The sequence below is a fragment of the Primulina tabacum genome, chromosome 15, assembly GCF_025594145.1.
Source record: "Primulina tabacum isolate GXHZ01 chromosome 15, ASM2559414v2, whole genome shotgun sequence".
NCBI lineage: Eukaryota > Viridiplantae > Streptophyta > Magnoliopsida > Lamiales > Gesneriaceae > Primulina > Primulina tabacum.
In genome coordinates, this window is record NC_134564.1 from 7,791,925 (window position 1) to 7,810,326 (window position 18,402).

Genomic DNA, 18,402 nt, shown 5'->3' on the forward strand with positions numbered 1-18,402 from the left:
AGACGAAATATTGACAGACTTTCAGAGATCGTCAAGAATTTATCCTATGAACATGCTGGTGAAGTCGAAGCCACCAAATTCTTCCTAGAACGCGTAACGAAATATGTCTTTAACACGGAAGAATCGTTGGCTAAGCTTGAAGTTGAATCCAGCCTTTTCAAGAAGAATGTTTTGACTAGTCACGCTAACATCGTTCTTGGTCAATCTGATGTCATTCAAACTGTGTCTGCTGATGAGACGTCTCTTCGCTCAATCTCAACTAAAGTTGAAGCTACTGATTTGAAACTTGAATCCATCGATACCAAGATTGAGTCCCAATCTCAATCTTTTCAAGCTCTTAATGATCGGGTTTCGAATCAAGCTCCATTTTTGGAAATGATGAATGATAGCATTATCACTCTTACTAGACGAGTGGATGAATTACTCACTCCCATTGATGCCAAAAAGGGGGAATCAGTAGGTAGTATAGAACGAAGGACAGTAGAAGGGAGAACTGGAGGACATCTTGCTTTCAGAAGCCAAGATCCTCAGGACGAGGATACAATGTTCAGAGACATTGGAACTGATGATTGAACATTGAACTCTCTTTTGAACTCTGTTTAAATGCTTATTTTCTTATCAACTATTTGGTTAAATTGCTATCTGTCTTTTTGATATAAATTGCTTCTTTTCATCATACTAACTTCTAGGTTTTGGCATCAACGCAAAGGAGGAAATTGATAGACTTAATTTAATTGTGGTGATGAGAGTCAAAACCAGTAGATCGCGTTAGTAAAACCAAAAGATAGTATAAAAGTAGAAGTTCTCGTATCGCTTTAACAAAGAAGTACTCTTCGAGTACTTATCAACTTAGATAAACAGAAGAAGAACTCGGCTTATACAAGATCAGAACTTAGCGACTTTTACTTGATCGTTACGATATCAAATGTTACCGTTACTTTATCTAGTACGAGTATTTATTGCATCATTAATGCTGAACAAAGACATTTAACGCTCCTTACCAGTTTTGGTATGAAACAAGACTGATTGTTTCGTAGCTTTCTGCAGGACTCATTTTAGGTACTAAAGCTGATCTTGCTCAGAAGTCTAAGAAGCCGTCTCTGAATATATACGTTGGACTTTAGTTTTCTATATATATTAGGTTCAATCCTATATAGAAGACAACACTATTATCTTTATCGACACAACGATTACTCCAACATGAGTTTGAGCTATCATCAATTACTTATCTTCAAAGCTCAACATATAGAAAGCAGCACACGCTTTATTATCAATATCCGATCTTCTGAGATCATATTGTGCTGCTGTTTTGTAAATCTCTTCTAGCTTAACACTTTACTACATCTTTGAGAAGAGTTTGTAAACTGGAAAAGAGTCTTTTTCAGTACCTTGTTGAATTCGTTTTATTACTGAGTTGTGTAACTAAGAGTTTCAGTAGGCCAATGGTAAGCCGATACTGAAGTGGGTGTATACAAGTGTTATACTGTAATATCCAAAGTCTTTTAGTGATACCGGAAACAGAAAAAGGGGAGACGTAGAAGCTTTTATCTTCAAACTTCCAAAAACAACCATTGTTCTACTGTCTACTGTTTTATTGTGTTTCACCGCACTCCATCGGATCGTTTCCGCACTTATTATTGTGATCTGCTGAACTTACTCTTGAACAAGATAAGCTATAATCTTTTACAGGATTCTAGCACCCTTTGCAAAATCAATCAACAAAGAAAAGAGTTTATTCACCCTCCCTCTAAACTATATATCGATCTCCAACAGACTGATCTTTTACAAGTCCAAAGAAAAAAAAGAAAAAAATTTCGTCATCTAAAGCATATATCAAATTCAGTATTGATCACTCACATAAGTATACCATTGAAATAAAAAGAACCAACACATTCGGAGACAAAAAATATAATTTCACCAAACAAAAATTATATATAAACATCGAATTCAAAAGAAAACGATACATTAAAGAACAATATATATAACATCTTCTAGTACAATATGTGCGATCACCTAAAGTTTTCAAACTAACTAAATGCACTAAACTCGTCTAGCATTACCATTTCTAACTAACACCGACCATCGTCACTCAATCTCAGATGTTGTAACTTTTGTTTTATCTCATCCATTTTCAAATTTCTTATATTTTCTTTGTGAGATTGAACTGGAAGATTCACACGAACTTTTTTGGGATTAGCCTTGATTGAATGAAATGCACCAAACTGGTCTAGCGAACCACAATTATTGTTGATAAAAAAATCCTGCAAGAACACCAAAGAGATTAACATTCGTTAAATCACGTTATGAAATAATAAAAGTAACGTGTTTATCTAACATTTACACAAGTATAAGGTAGATATTCCGGTTCTTTTGGAATACATTCACTCGAACATCTATCTTGCAATATTTTAAACCATTATGATACAAAATGACCAGGTAGCTTTTCAACAACCATCTTTCTGCTGTAAAATCGAGAGCTGCATATCAACCTCTAAACAATTTGATTTAACGCAATTAGAGCTAAAAATAGAACCATATCTAATGAGGAGAAATATCGAGGATTTGAGAATTTAGAAGAAATATTTTGACCAGGTGCCATGAACCATGACTCGCAGCTACTCAAAAATTGATGTTGCCTTGAGGAGAAATTTCAATCTTAATGTTTAGATCTACAATAGCTTTGAAATCTGACAGCCAGAAATGTCAAAACAAAAAAATCACTGCAAAAAAAAATAGAGGTGTTTTACTTTCAAATGAGAACCCATTTCTTACTGTAAAAAATGAGAATTGATACACCCCTCTCCCATGACATTTAATTTTAAAAAAATAACGAGTGCGGAAGCATTTTATTTTAAAGGGAAAAATAACTCGTATAATAAAAAAATACATGTGACTCATTCTTTCAAAGTACATGTTACATATGACTACCAATGTTTCACAAAACAAAAATAAGTATTACATGCCAAAAGTTTTCCCCTTTCCTTGCCATATGACTTCTTCCACCTCTAACAATACATTCACTCTTTTTTATCACCTGCATCACATGATATTAACTGGAATAAGTTTATAACCCAGTAAGTAGAAAGCGAAGAACAACAAATAAATATAAATAGGCTTGGGCTTGAATAATATGGCTATGGCAATGAAAGCTATATAATATCATCTTCAATTAACAATAGATAACAAGGCATAATAGATGGTGTTTCATGATATTGATTAAAAAAAGAAATTGATAGTCCTATGACCTGTGATCTGTGACCTGACATAGACCCTTAATAAATCTGTAACGGGGACTATGTAATATGTACATCTTTGATATACATATTAAAAATGTGAGAGATACACATTTATCATGAAATTGACCAATAACATGCATATAACTACTATCAATTCTTTACTTCAATCATAGAAACTTCATTTAGACAATTTAACAAACACGTGGTAGGCAACAATGAATTACTAGCTCCTTTATCAATGAATTCAATGGTATTACTTGATCAATGAATATATAACAACACATATATCAAGAATATATTAATGGAAGGAGCTAGGCATCAATAAACATGGCCTTTGTACATATATATATATCATGTGAGCAAAGAAGAAAGCCTTTACTTACAACCCAAGAAGCAAATGGTTGCTAAGATGACCTTGAAGGGATTCATACAATAAAATACATATAATCAACCATTAATCATCACCATTGATCATAGGAATCAACAAAACCAACTTATACCTTCAACTCATCAAACCCACTAAACCCAAAAATATAGAGTTCTTAACTTGGAGTTTTGAAATTTAAGTAGGAGGAACTAAGAAATCTACTAGGACCCTTGAACTTGAAGTGGAAAGATGAAGGAGAGAAAACCTTGTTGAAGAAGAAGCTTGGACCAATAGATGATAAGGAAGAAGGATAAGAAATGATTAGAAGCCTCTAGACATGGTATTAATAAGCCCTTCTTTCGCCCAAAATCGTGTTTCCCGAGTAGCACTTTTGCCCTGTGTAGCGCCGCAGTGCCTCCTCCTTGGCGCTGCGGTGCCCTTTTCTCGGCGGTTGCAGGCAGTGCCGCGGTGCTTGGGCTTTGGCCCTGGCAGCGCCACGACGCTGCAGGCGCTGCCTCCTACAGCTCAAGCATATCATCAGCGCTGCAACGCCAATCCTCCAGCGCTGCTCCTGCACCACACCATCAATCACAAGCTCACCTAGGATACACTTGAACCATAAACTTCCTCTTCCAATTCTATACAATACCAATGCAAAAAACCATCCAAATACATGTTCAAATCATCTATATAAACCATCACAACAAAAATTCATCCCCCTCCATAAAACCATCACTAACTATGAAACATAACACCAAAACAATAATCATACTTTTACCATTCCAATGAACATAACAACAAGCAATAATCGTCCCACATAATCTCAACCATCAGAACCATCAATCCAAATCCCACCATTATACCTTCACAATTATAACTAACTCCTTAAAAACAACCATACAACTAACAATGCCATTATAAACCACCATTACCATGTGAAATAACCATTACAATACTATACAATAATAAACCATGAATATACAATAACCATATTGATGCCATAATATGACATACCAACCCTTCCAACAACTATACACAAGAACCATAACAATAACCACATATTCAAAACACCAAACCAAAGAATAACATTATTGACAATAGAAGGATAAAAGGTTGGGATACTACAAGAATCTTGAACGGCAGCGGTGGAACTACGTCGTTCATCGGCACTGGGTGGAAGCTCTGTCACAAGAGAACGATAGCTATGGAAACTTTTGTGAGACAATTGAAAACTTTTGATCCTTATATCTTTGGTCAAACTATAGTTGGGTTAAGAGACCTACAACTAACGGGGATTCAGAATTTTTTTTTAAAAAAAATGCCACGTGTCAGAAAATAAGTGGATTCAGGCAGTGACATTACTGGTAGGGTCAAGCTTAACTGGTTGTGGATCCATGGCTTCCACGATTTATCCTGAGGAGATGGCTCCACGTCAACGTGGAGGTTCTAGTAGCGTTGGGGGTTCTATGGCAGCCATGAGATAGGAGACCCAAAATTTGAGGGAGGATTTAGCAGCAACAAATGCATGGTCTGACGTAAGAAAGATGGAGTTCCACAAGTCCAAGAAGGAGAACGAGTTGTCGAGGACTCGAATGTCCTCTTTGGAAGAGCAAGTATGTCTACTGGTCGCTGGCACGTCTCAAGGAGCATCTATGCAGCCATACGACAGTGCCTTCCACCCATGCAGCTCCTACCACAGCGGCCGCTTCACAACAAGAGCATCACACAACGGGCGCTTCACAGCACTAGGATCACACAGCGGCCGCTTTGTCTCCAAACCATCCCACGAGTATAGATCCTTATATAAACGCAGTTACTCACAACAATATATCGGGTCATCACATGACATGGGCTAAGACGACGACGATGACGGACACGAGGATGGTGATGGCAACGATCACAACGGTTACGACAATGACGAGACAGAGGCACCGTAGGATTTTATTATATTTTGTTGATGATATTTATTGTACATTTTATTTTAAATATCAGTCGAATTTGATTTTTTTATTGTAACACCTCTGACTGATTTCAATAAAATAGCAGCGGAATTTAAAATTTTCTTAACAGAAAGAAGGATTTAAAATACATTTCAATATATAATCAAAAGTATATACATGATCAATAAAATGATGCAACAAAATACAAAATATCATTTTTGTGATCATGTCCAAAATGCTAGCAAAATAGCTCCTTCCCTCTTCTATGCATATGACCTCGGCTCCAATCAACGTCCTGGCCCGTCTCTCTTATCTGCATCACATGAATAACTGAAATGAGTATAAAACTCAGCAAGTGGAACTCTTACATAACAATGGATACATATCATACTCTGTAAAACATCGCTTTGAAAACATTAAATACCATCAACTCTGAAACATAAATATCATAGCATGAATAACAATAACGATGATATTTCTCTTTTCTCTGATGGATTGATATCTAAATAGTATCTCTGTCTCTGTACCTATATCCCATCGATATAAATCGATACTCTGTTGGGATATAAGCCTATGGTCGTTGATCAACTAATTGCATGCAATCTCTGACTATGTATCTATCAATCCAATAAATCATTTAAACTCTCTTTTGGGCATTAAATCAAACACTTTGCATACTCTTTTCTTTTGTATTCCCTTTGACATAATTGAGACATAAAAATGCCTCTAATATACAACAAAGTGTATTAATACATAACATGAATCAAATGGAAGGGAATAACATGTTAAAGCCATTGAAACACAATACATATATTATCATGTGAGCACAAGGAAATGAATTCCACTTACAACCAATTGAAACCTTGATTCTAATCTCTTGGTACACTTCCTACAACAATAAACCATAAAATGAACCATCAACATCTCAATAATCACAAACCCATACCATTAAATCCATAAAATCCACACCATCAACAAACCCATAATCTCCCAACATCAAAATCCAAGAATAACCAAAGCCACAAGCTTACCTTACCTTCTTGAACTCAAAATAACCTTGTTCTCTTTCAAATACCCAAATAAGAAGCTTGAATCAAAAGGCACAAAATGAAGAAAATAAGAACCCTAGTTCACCTTGGAGCTAAGAACCGAGAATAGAGGAGAAGAAATGAGGAAAATGAAGCCAACTCTTGTATTTATAACACTTAAATCTCGAAAACACGCTTTCACTGTTCATCTACCGCGGGTGCGCTAGGCCTTGCACCGCGGGTGCGCTGAGCTTACTGGAAAACATCTAAAATTCTGAAACAAGCGACCGCGGGTGCGCTGCTCAAATGACCGCGGGTGCGCTGAAGGCTCTGCCATGACACCGCAGGAGCGGTGTTCTTTCTGTCGCGGGTGCGGTCACCCCACTGTCCAAATACCGTGGGTGCGGTGGCTATCTGACCACGGGTGCACTGTCACCTGAAGCCAACAATAAGCTCTATGCAACAAAATCGAATCACAACGTCGCTTCTCATCATAATTCGGCAACACTCCCAACAAGAAAGTTGAACCTCTATATCTAGTCTAAACACCCCAATTGGCCTCATACCAATTGGCTCAACATACAAATTACCATGAATTAAACCGCAACGATGCTATGACATAACTACACATCAAGTATAACCAACAATACTATAAACTATAAATCGCAACTCTTAACATCAAAAATATACTTAAACTTAAACAAATAGTCAATAATCATACGAAATCTTAAACCGTACCGTTCACCAGGCTTGGCTATTACATTTATATAAAATATCATTCGGATTCAGTTGGATAAATATTAGTTTAACGTACTTTTTTGGATCAATTTTAGTTTAATTTATTATGTTTGATAAATATTCAAAAAAATTATAAAAATTTTAAAATATATATTTTGATACATATAATTATAAATATAAAAAAATGTATTCATTATTTAAAATTTTAATATTATAATTTCAAAAATATTATTTAAAATAATTAAATTAGCGACGAAATGTCTCCAACTGTCGCTAAAATTATAAACCATCGTTAATGGTCAACGACGACTGATATAGCAACAATAGTAAAAACTGTCACTAACAAAATTAGTTGTGGTTTTAGCGACGAATTTAACCGTCACAAACCTGTTTTTTTTTTTTTAAATGCGTGCAGAGGCCCTCAAGCACATTGTGGATGAAAAGGCCTTTGTGTACTATGGCATGTTCAGCCAATATATAGAATTACGTTTATTTGTTTGTTATTATTACTACTACTATTATTATTATTATTATTATTATTATTATTGGGGAGGGATGCTTTCGTTCTCTCTAGGATTCGAATTCCTAGCCTCCCATCACAGAAAATATGATTATGCCACTGAGCGAAGAGCCAAGACGATTTACCTTGCTTCTTTTCTTTTTTTTTCTTTTTGTTTTGTTTTTTTTTATTTTTTTTTTTTTTGTGCAAGGAAATATGAGTTTGTGTCTAATTTTGACGTCCTTTAAATCATAGTAGGATCAAATATTTTATTTTTACATAACTTTGACTACGTTGTTCAAGATATTTATTATTATTAAAATATTCAATTGTGTGAATTTAATTAAATATATATTAATATTGACATGTATGTTGTCAAATAATAATATTTTTTTTCATGATGATCAAGAATAAATATAATTTCATTACAATCATATTTTTGGTCATCGAATAATTAAAACCAAATAATTCTAACATTATTTATCATCATTAATTTTTTATTGACCTAAATAATGTAATTCATCCATGTCCTGGTTTAAACGTCCGTAATAAGTCATCTTTTGTTAAATAGGGTGAATTGTTAAGAAGAAAACCAGCACATTATTTAAATTCAAAATGTAGATAGAAGACCAAATTTGATGATAAGCGTACATACAGGATTTAATTTGAAATATTAACAGATACAATGTATTAGTATATAACTTAAATAAGTGTGCAAATTTGGAGTAAGTCTCATACGCAACAATTAAACTGATATATATCCGTGATCGACTCAATTCATATATGTTATGAAAAATAATAAAAAATATTATTTTTTTTTCACTTAATGCATCATTTATTACATAATATTTTTTCCATAGCATAAATAACAAAAAAAAATTATATGCTTTTAAGTGAAAAGTGATTTGAGAAAAAAAATATATCCTTTTGAATCGATTCAGATCGAAGATCTGTCTCATAAAAGTTTTTATGTTAACTTGTATGATTAAAGTTTAGTAATGAATTTGAATTGCTTTCGGAAAAAATAAAAATAAAATAGAAACCTCTCATAAGGCGGTCATTATATTTTTGGAAATTGTTCATGTATTCATATTGCATATCATAATGTTGACGAAGCTGTTAGATATAATTGTTCTTCACTCTTTTAAATCGGGATGTGTGGTTAAGATTGAGATTCTTAGATTTGTTGGTATCATGTTCGAGTCCCGCTGATTGCGAGTAGTTTTTCTAATTTATTTAGGTAGATTTAGTTGTTTCTTTGCAATTTCTTTCTCTGAGATAAACAAGTCTCGGGTCTATACTCAAGTTCCGTTAATAAAGCTTATATATAGACTATATTATACATTGTTCCAATATTTAAATCTAGTTGGAAATTAAGGTATTGAACCGGGAACAAAACTAAAATAGAGGACGATGAGCGTAACGACCAGGCGAGACGTATTTGTTGGCAAGTTTTGTCTTGATATAGTAAAATACAAGCAAGCGCGAGGGTGACGTGGCGTGGCGTGGCGTGCCGTGGCTCCGCCACCCTCCCACAACTCTGAAACGAGCGCTTGGCTTACTTGTCGATCACATCCTGAATATCAGGCGCCCGCTATTGCCCACCTGAATGCTTGCCAACTGTCCTTTCAAAAAACATACGTCTACATTATCTTCTACTACTAAAGTAACTTTGGGATAAAATCCCAAAATGTTTCGTAAATTGGCATCTTCCGGATAACAAAATTGTCCTGGTGTATTCCCGGTTTTACCGGTTATTTAAGTCATCTCTAACCCAAAACTCTATTTTAAAGAAACTCTATTTTAAAATAGTGCAGTTTTTGCACCAAATACAATATTCATCTTCAACCCATCTTTTTCAAATCTTACTCAAAAAAAAATTTATCGGAATATTCTTTTTTATTTGATTTATTTAATTTTTTTTCTTATTAGTTATTGTATTTGTATATTTTAAATTTTGTGATATAATTATAATTATATTTGATATAATTAATATTATATAATAATAATTGCAATAATATTATTAAAATATTTACGTTTTATTATATTTGCATTTAAATTATCTGAATTAAAATTCGTATTTTTATTTCAACTGTGTGCTTGAATGTTTAAATATTATTCAATAAATTTGTGTGTTAGATATTTAATTATAAAAGTATTTTAAAATCTATTATTTTAAATATCTAATTATTAAAATAATACAATAAATATTATACAATTATTTAAATATATATAATTAATAAAATTATTATAATAATATCATATTATTATATAAATAATATTTATAACTAAAAAACAAAAAAAAAGGAATTTGTGCAGCTCCAGTTGGAGAAGACCTCTGCTTCAAAAATGGCGTGAAACGTCATTTTTGGTGCAGGGGTTGGAGATGCTCTTAGTAGTAAAAATAAGTCTTTTCTAGTCGAATAACGCAACACTTTATATTATTAATATGTTGCAATGCTCTAACAAAAATAAAAATCATGACTATTTAAATTATCAAAATTCAAAATATTACAATTTAGGTCTACAAATACACACCTTTATTTACTCCCAAATATTTGCCAAATCTGTTAGAGTAGGTGTCCGGCAAACCAACTTGTGGCTTGGGCTTTATTGACTCTAATGTAAAACAATCTTTATTTTAATAATATTTTACGATTTTATTCGATTATGACATTATACTTTATCTGTATACCCATGCAAGCTGCATAGATAAAGTCCTTAAATAAACAATAGGTACCATGAGGTCTGTGTCTCAACGAAAGATCATGAAACTTATTAGGAAGCGTACCGTATATTCTAAACAGGTTCCTAGTCGATTCAGCCGCCTAAAACAAGGATAAAGGTCGCTCGAGCTCGAGACTAGCATCTGTGGTGTAAACGCCATGTTTCATTGGCAAGGGCATGGAGATGTCCATTCACACAGATGGGTGATCATATGATGATGCACTGAACAACCCTCCCTCGGACTATCCAAGTGGTTCCCACTTATCGAGTGGAATAGTCCGCAGTTATGGTTGTACACCATAGTCCTTTGACTCGGGACAATGTAGGGGCTATACGTACTATCATGCACTTTGATCCGTTTACCGACTCCATCGAGGGTCATCAGGTGACGAGGTTGGGTGTAGTTTCGAAATACGTAGGAGCAAATGCATTGTAGTCGAGGATTCATCGTTCGCCTACGGGTGAAGATATCCTATGTGATCTGATGAGTTAATAGCGCAAGGAGTCTCTGGCCAGAGCAAGAAATGTGCCTTAGGGAAAGGTGTTTTTCTAGTTTCACATACCATGCAACTATTAGTACTCAAAGATAAATCGCATCGTTATCGAATTCATATGCAACTCTCGATATACCAATGGTTGCAGATTCGATCGGGATATATGTGTTGAAAGGACCGTACTGTACGCTAACCATTACTAAAGGTTCTTGCAGGCACTATCAGTGATACCTAGGGGATCATGGGGCGATGCTACTAGACGCTCTTACCATGATCCGATGGGTGCAATCAGAAATGAGTTCTGATATTCTTGATCAAAGAGTTGATGAAAAGAATTGGGTTAACTAGGGTAAACCCGAATAAGAATAAATGTTATTCTGAATCACATGGAGATGTGAACCCACGGCTAGCTGTATCCCTAAACCATTGAGGGTCACACAAGCATCGGATTCTGTGTTCCCGTTGAGATAGTCAAATTTCAAGGAGTTGGAATTTGGCGACTATAGTTTGATGGAGATCAAACAAGAAGCTTATAAAGGAGTTTATGAGCTGATTCCATAGGATGGAAGAAATGGAAGTTGGCATGATTGCTAAATAAGGAAGGAGAGTGGAAAAGACTAATAGTGATCGTGGACCCAATTAGTCGCCCAAGAACAAAATTTTTAAACTTCCGCTGTGTCTTGGGTGCGAAAAAACGATGTCCCAACAACATCCACCTTCTTCTCAAGTAGGGCAAAAGTAACCTTGAAGGATTAATGTAAAAAATGCTTGAACAAAATGCTTGAACACATAACAGAGAGATACAAAATACGGTTTCGTTTGCAAATTAAACTATTATATTTATGGCAAAAACTCGTGTGAGACGGTCTCATTGGTTGTATTTTGTGAGACATATATCTTATTTGGGTTATCCATGAAAAAGTATTACTTTTTATGCTAAGAATATTACTTCTTATTGTGAATATCGGTAGGGTTGACCTGTCTCAATAATAAAGATTTATGAGATCGTCTCACAAGAGACATACTCTATATTTATTTATTAATTTTGCTTCCAAAATTCAAGTTTTACATGCTCGATAGATCCTAATGGATAAAAAGAACACAATTAGCAAAATAGTTTTGATCAAACATTTTTTTTTTAAAATGATCATCTAATATCTTTGAAAAAACTGAAATATACTTGAAAAAAGTTATATTGCAAAATCAAAGTTGACCAAAATTATCCGCAAATATCCATAAAAGAGAGTACGTTGAAAAAATAACATACTCATGTATATTTGAAAATATTCGAATACACTAAAAAAAATTGTATTTTAAAATTAAAATTGGATAAGATTATTCCGTAAATATCAATAAAAGAAAGTGGGCTAAACTTCTGTGTATAGGTCGGTACCCATGAATCGAAGTTTTGGAAATCGTAGCAAAAGTTCGTTGAAATCCATTTAATTCTAGTTTCCTCTTTCCTGTCGCAGGTAGCAAACATCAAACTTCCTCTCTTCTCCCTCTTTCATGCTATAGAGATATTATCTGTATTAGCCTTTTTTGTTCTCGTTGCAGGTGTTTTCTGCTGTTCTTATTGTTATGGCGATCGTTCAGCCTTTGTCACTTGTTTTTTGTTTAGTTGTTTGCGAAAAGGAGCATGGTAGGACCAGGAGGGCTTTAATGGGTTTTTAATGTTTGTGATTTATTTTATTTGATTGAGTTTTAAGTGGAATCCGTGAAATCATTTTGGAACCTTGATTTCTCGATTTGAGTTTGTTTTAGATGCAAGTGAACATGGATCCTGATGTTTATTGTAGATCAACTAGATTCCAGCTCATGGTGTACGGTAAATAGATTTTGGGGATTGGTTGGTATCAAATATATTTCAAAGTTGTGTCTGAGGTATGACTTATGCAGTTATGAATGTTTTAATGGGATACAAATATATGTATAGAGCTTGCAGCAGAGAGAGAATGGGGATTGGATGTTGGTTTCTCTGTTTAAGCTTTATTCCGCTTTTGTTCTGTAGCTTATTCCTTAAAGTAGTTTTATAATCACATCGTTTGATTTAGTTGGTGCATAGAAGATGACAAGGAGGGGCAAGATTGCCTACAGATGTAGGTCCAGGAAGAAGGTTTGGGTAAAGAAAAAAGGTTCCGATGAATCAGATGAAGATTACATGGTGGGTGAAGAAGAAGGGCTTGATGAATCAGACGATGGAAATCATTCGATTTTTTCTGAGGATGAATCAGGAGAAAGTTCAGGGGAATGTGAGGAGGAGGAAGAAGATGATTGTGAACTTGAGGAGGATTTGGGAAAAAAGAAGATTAGGAAAGTTTCTAGACCTAGAGGGAGAAAGGGTTTTCAAGGGAGAAATAATAATGGAATTGTTAAGCCAAGAAAGAAAAAGGCTGTTTGTAGTGAAGAAGAAAGCCAAGAAGATGAAAATTTCAATGGTGCTAAACGGAGAAAGAAAAGTAGGTTATCACAAGATGTAGAAGAAGATGGTGGTGATGACATACAACTTTGGCAAGGACAAGAAAAACCAAGAAATAAAACTCGGGTTTCATCTGCAGAAAAATATGCAGATTATATTGAGAAGCATAAAAAGAGAAGAAGAGTTTTGTATCGAGAAGAGAAAGGAGATGATGATTATGATTACAACATTAATGAAGAATTTGCACCAGACGATGACAAAGGATTGCTTGTCACAAAGAGGAACAGGGTGACCAGGCTTAACAGGAAAGCTGCTGCTCAGATTGCGAAAGGGCAAAAGAGGAAGAGAAATTCTAAAGTGGTTAAAAGGACCATGAGAAGAAAACCGAGAACTCAACAAGTCATTAGAAGATGTGATAGACCTGATCCTGATAAGGAGTTTAGAAATCAGAATCGGATTTCACAGAACGAGGAAAGGGTCATTAAACAGGTCAGGGGAAGGAGGAAGAAGTCAAGCGTGGATTCTGATTCAGATTTCTTGTGTTCAGGGTCGAGTGATCAAGACTACACTATCTCTGAAGAGGAAAGACAACAAGTTAGAGAGACTGCTGAATTTTGCAGAATGAGGACCTCTAGTCTGAGGGATAACAATGTCTCGGAGGTTGTTCGTGATGAAGAAGTTGCGCCATCTCAAAGAAAACTTCCAGGAAAGAAGGGCAAGGAAAAGTTGGAAGAGATGACGATTGAGGCAGGGAAACAGGTCTGTGGGATTTGCCTATCTGAGGAGGGGAAGAGAACAGTCAGAGGAATATTAAATTGTTGCAGTCACTACTTTTGCTTTGCTTGCATAATGGAGTGGTCAATGGTGGAATCTCGTTGCCCCCTCTGTAAGCAACGGTTTGCAACAATCAGTAGAACTGCACGAATTGATGGTAAATTTAATTTGGGGAATGCGGCTACTCCTGTTCCTGAGCGAGATCAGGTATGATCTTAAATTAGCTCAGGCGTGGATTTATTGTCATTGATAGATCTCTGTAATTTTTCTTCGACCACATTATTTTTAATTCTGTCGGATACAGGTTTATCAACCATCGGAGGAGGAGCTCAGGGGCTATCTTGATCCGTATGAGAATGTTCTTTGTACGGAATGCCAACAAGACGGGGATGATGCACTTATGCTTCTCTGCGATCTTTGTGATTCACCTGCACACACATATTGTGTCGGTCTTGGGCATGAAGTACCTGAAGTAAATTGGTACTGTGATGGCTGTAAGCCAACCATTCTTGGTTCTTCAAATGCACAAACTGTGAATCCAACCTCTGATCATCGAGCAGATCACAATCTGGCTGTTGTTTCATCTCCTGGCGTCCCTGTCCTTGAAACTTTTAATCTCAATGAGTTTTATATGCCTGACACACCATTGACTCAAATAACTGGACACTCTTCATCTCCTAGGCATTCTATTGGAGATTTTCAGGCTGACTCCCCTTCATCTGGGTCAGTGGCGTTTACTCTTTATGAAAGACGACGAATACAGAGACAGATACATCAACTTCGTAATCACAGAAGTAGACACTCAGATAGGAGTAGTGATGTCGCCCAAGTATCAGGTAGCAGTCTTTTCGGCTCTCAAATTGGTCAAAAAGAGGTAATGGCACCTAAACAGACTGTTACTCCAGCAAGTAGCAATCTTTTTGGCTCTCAAATTGGTCAAAAAGGGGTAATGGAACCTCAACAGACTGTTTCTCCAGCAAGAATTGAACAGCAAAATGTTTATCACCAGGGAAGAATACCCAACCGTTCAAACACCTTTCTTAATAATAGGGAAGCCCTTTCTCCAAGATTAAGCAATGTGAGGGGACAAATACTTGACAATGAAGCTTCTGCATCCAGGGATCACTCACTTAATGGACTGCCCTGTAATGAGTTTATTGGGATCAACCTTATGATTGGTCGGGGTTTGAGTAATCAGCAATTCCATCCTTCTAGTAGCCGGTTGGCCCGGGGCCCTGATACTAGCTTATCAGCATGTCAAAGTATAGAGATGAGCCACTCACCTCAAGAGAAGGAACAAGTTCAGACAATGGTTAAAAGTCATTTAAAGAGCTTGTCCAGAGATATGGAAATAGGTATGTCAAATTAAGCCTGTACGCATAAGCTGCATTCCTGAAAGTTTTCTGGCAACCATAAATTAAACGTATATAAAAGTTACCGAAAAGTCTTAAGAACAGGGGCTAAACGATATATCTCTTCCATTACTCTATTTTGTGTCAAATAAAGCCTGAATATCCGAAGAAAGGATGCCTTACATGTTCTTTAGAATTAAACTGTGATGAGGTGTGGTTATGATCTCGTTTAACATTATAAATGATCTCGTTTTACATTATAAATGATTCTATCTCAATGATCTTTAGTCAGATATCTTGCATCGATAGCTCATATATTCTCATGGAAGAGGTTCAGTTTGGATATTCTCCCAGTTACCTCAGATAGTTTAGGAACTGCTAGCCTTATGCTTTTTGTTCACTTGGGATCGCTACTTTGTTTCAATGCAGGCTACAGAAGCTTCAAGGACATTGCAAGGACCTCTACACACACGATTTTAGCTACTGTTGGACTTGAGCACCGGCAGAACGAAGTATACCCAGTACGTACACGGCCTTTAAGCTGTGACCACTTTGAGAGTCGACACACATGTCCAATTCAAGGCCAATGTTGTTCTTGTTTTGACTGGTTTGTCAGAAATGTGGTGAGGGAAATAATGTATACCCGAGTTTCTGTTATGCCGATGCTTTAGACTTGAATATTCTCTACTGACCGAGCAGCGGGCCCTTTTTTCGTTAGACTATAATTTTCTTGTTCCCTTTGAACTGGGAAACTGCTAACAGTAGTTACTAGCTTTTTCCGCATTTCGTGATCTGTAAAGTGGTATCTGCCAGTCATTTATAGCTAGATTCTACATCATCTTTGTAAGTGTCTAGTCGTATGTATAGAAATTGTGATGCTTAGGAAATCCAGCATGTCATTATGTGAACTAAGCAGTTTTTGACCTAATTCTTACAAATCGACATGTGAGACGAGATGATGAATGATTTATGATACAAAGATGATGTATATGTATAACATGATAATTTTTAACTATGATCATTCGTTGAATTTAAGTCAAATCTTATTGAAACAAATAGAGTTCAGAAAAAGAACCATACCGAGTCGAACTCTAAAACCAAATCAAAACGCATGACTTGGATCAATTTTCCGTTGTACAGTTTGGATTGGTTTCAAAATCAGCCAAACAGCAAAAATTAATTCGGTGCAATTTTTGGATAAAAATAAATCAATCCAAACTGATTATATTAATATAAAAATCATGTAATAAATTTTATTAATTTAGTGTGATTTTTCTTGAATATAGTTATATTTATTCGATTTTAATTTGTATTTTGTTAGTAATGAACTTTGGAATAAATCATTTATATTGAGAATTTATGTATTGCTAATTTTATCCCCAATAAAAATAACTAGCAACTTCAAAAGTTTAAGCTTTTCTATAAGCTGTGAAATTTTGTAACCTGCATAAATATTTTAATATATATTTTTACTTATAATCATTCTAGTTCACGACCAAGTAAAATATCCACTCAACTTTTATAAACAAAATATACACTCGATTTCTATCAAGTTTCAATTGTAATTTTTTTTTCCAAATTACAATATTTCATGCATTAATTAACTCTGAAACTTAAAACTAGTCATCCAAGTCAGACCATACCTTACTAAACCGAAATTCATGGTTTGGGTTGGTTTCGTTATAACATCTTATGATTTGGGTTGGTTTAAAATTTTGTAAAACCGATAAAATATAATTTGTTCGAATTTTTATCTAAAACATAACAAACCTGTGATTGAACAACCCAACGAACAAAGATGTATAATTGACTAAGACTCATCTTTCACACCAAACGGTATTTTAATTTAGTAAAGCTATTTGATAAGATCAACTGAAGTATTTAAAAAGGGGTTGAATAAACACTTGATACAGTTTTATTTATTTTATTTAATTTAGCCAGGTTGACAACTAAATTATATATTCTCGAATGTCAATATCAGTTGACTAACATAAAAGCGTGGAAAGAAGGCAAACTTACATATTAGAACAAATCACAAACAAGATTGACTAAGTAAACTGAAAGTTGAAAATGCACATGTATGTTTCTGGATGTTCAGAGACTCAAGCTCTTATGTCATCCATTCTTCCTTTTGGAAGGCTCACACTAGAAGACTTTGAATAGTATAAGTAATTTGTAAAATCCCAATTCAGTTTGAACTTAAACACTGTCAAACTGAAACTTCTAATATATCTCAAGTGATAATAGACAATTTACAAATTTCTATTTAGATACAATGATTTTGAATACCTTAATGGCCTAGCATTAAATGATCATTGATGATCAGATACATTTCTTTGTAAGTGTGCTCGACTGATTGAATTATTCAGTTTAGATATTTCAAATTTGAATGCTTGATTCTCAATAAAAGTTGTAATTTTACTGTAAAGTACCGTACTTTTCATACTCAAAATTTGCGGAAAAATTTAAAATTTTCTTAAACATAAAATAACCTTCAAAGTCTGCCATAAAATATCCCAACCAAGTCCCCCATAAGACATGGTTGTTCAAAATACTACAATAAAATTTGCTCACAAAAGGTTTGCTCAAAGTGTTTCCCTCAAAACATGAAATCAGAGTAAATTAACATTTGCATAAAAACATAAACATTGCGGTCCTCGGGTTAGCCTCCCGCTCAGTCCAAGCCTGCCCCTTGGTCGCCACCTCCTGTCTCCTCATCAACATACTCACCTACATCGATCAAGTCCAGTGAGTCTAAAGACTCAACACGTATAAACTGGGAAATAGCGAGTACTACATAATAAAACCGCATGCAACTTTAAAATAGA

At 34.9% G+C, this 18,402-nt stretch overlaps 1 protein-coding gene across 3 annotated transcripts; it reads left to right on the forward strand.

Moving 5' to 3' along the window:
• The first annotated feature begins 12,370 nt into the window (after positions 1-12,370).
• On the forward strand, positions 12,371-16,525 carry LOC142526496 (uncharacterized). Of its 3 annotated transcripts, XM_075630940.1 has the most exons (5): positions 12,371-12,501; positions 12,587-12,671; positions 13,084-14,429; positions 14,527-15,577; positions 16,004-16,525. In XM_075630940.1, exons 3-5 carry the CDS (start codon positions 13,098-13,100, stop codon positions 16,243-16,245), a joined length of 2,625 nt encoding a protein of 874 aa, XP_075487055.1. In that variant the 5' UTR covers positions 12,371-12,501; positions 12,587-12,671; positions 13,084-13,097; the 3' UTR covers positions 16,246-16,525. The 3 variants fall into 3 exon arrangements, with proteins under 3 accessions (XP_075487055.1, XP_075487054.1, XP_075487056.1); XM_075630939.1 differs by lacking the exon at positions 12,587-12,671; XM_075630941.1 differs by lacking the exon at positions 12,587-12,671 and having other exon boundaries at positions 12,405-12,494.
• The last annotated feature ends 1,877 nt before the right edge of the window (positions 16,526-18,402 follow it).

Bases quoted from the DNA above. Each gene is read 5' to 3' on its own strand.
- LOC142526496 (XM_075630940.1), top strand. From the start codon at position 13,098: ATGACAAGGAGGGGCAAGATTGCCTACAGATGTAGGTCCAGGAAGAAG. The intron at 14,430-14,526 runs GTATGATCTTAA...TGTCGGATACAG, and splicing joins CTGTTCCTGAGCGAGATCAG to GTTTATCAACCATCGGAGGA. The intron at 15,578-16,003 runs GTATGTCAAATT...GTTTCAATGCAG, and splicing joins GTCCAGAGATATGGAAATAG to GCTACAGAAGCTTCAAGGAC.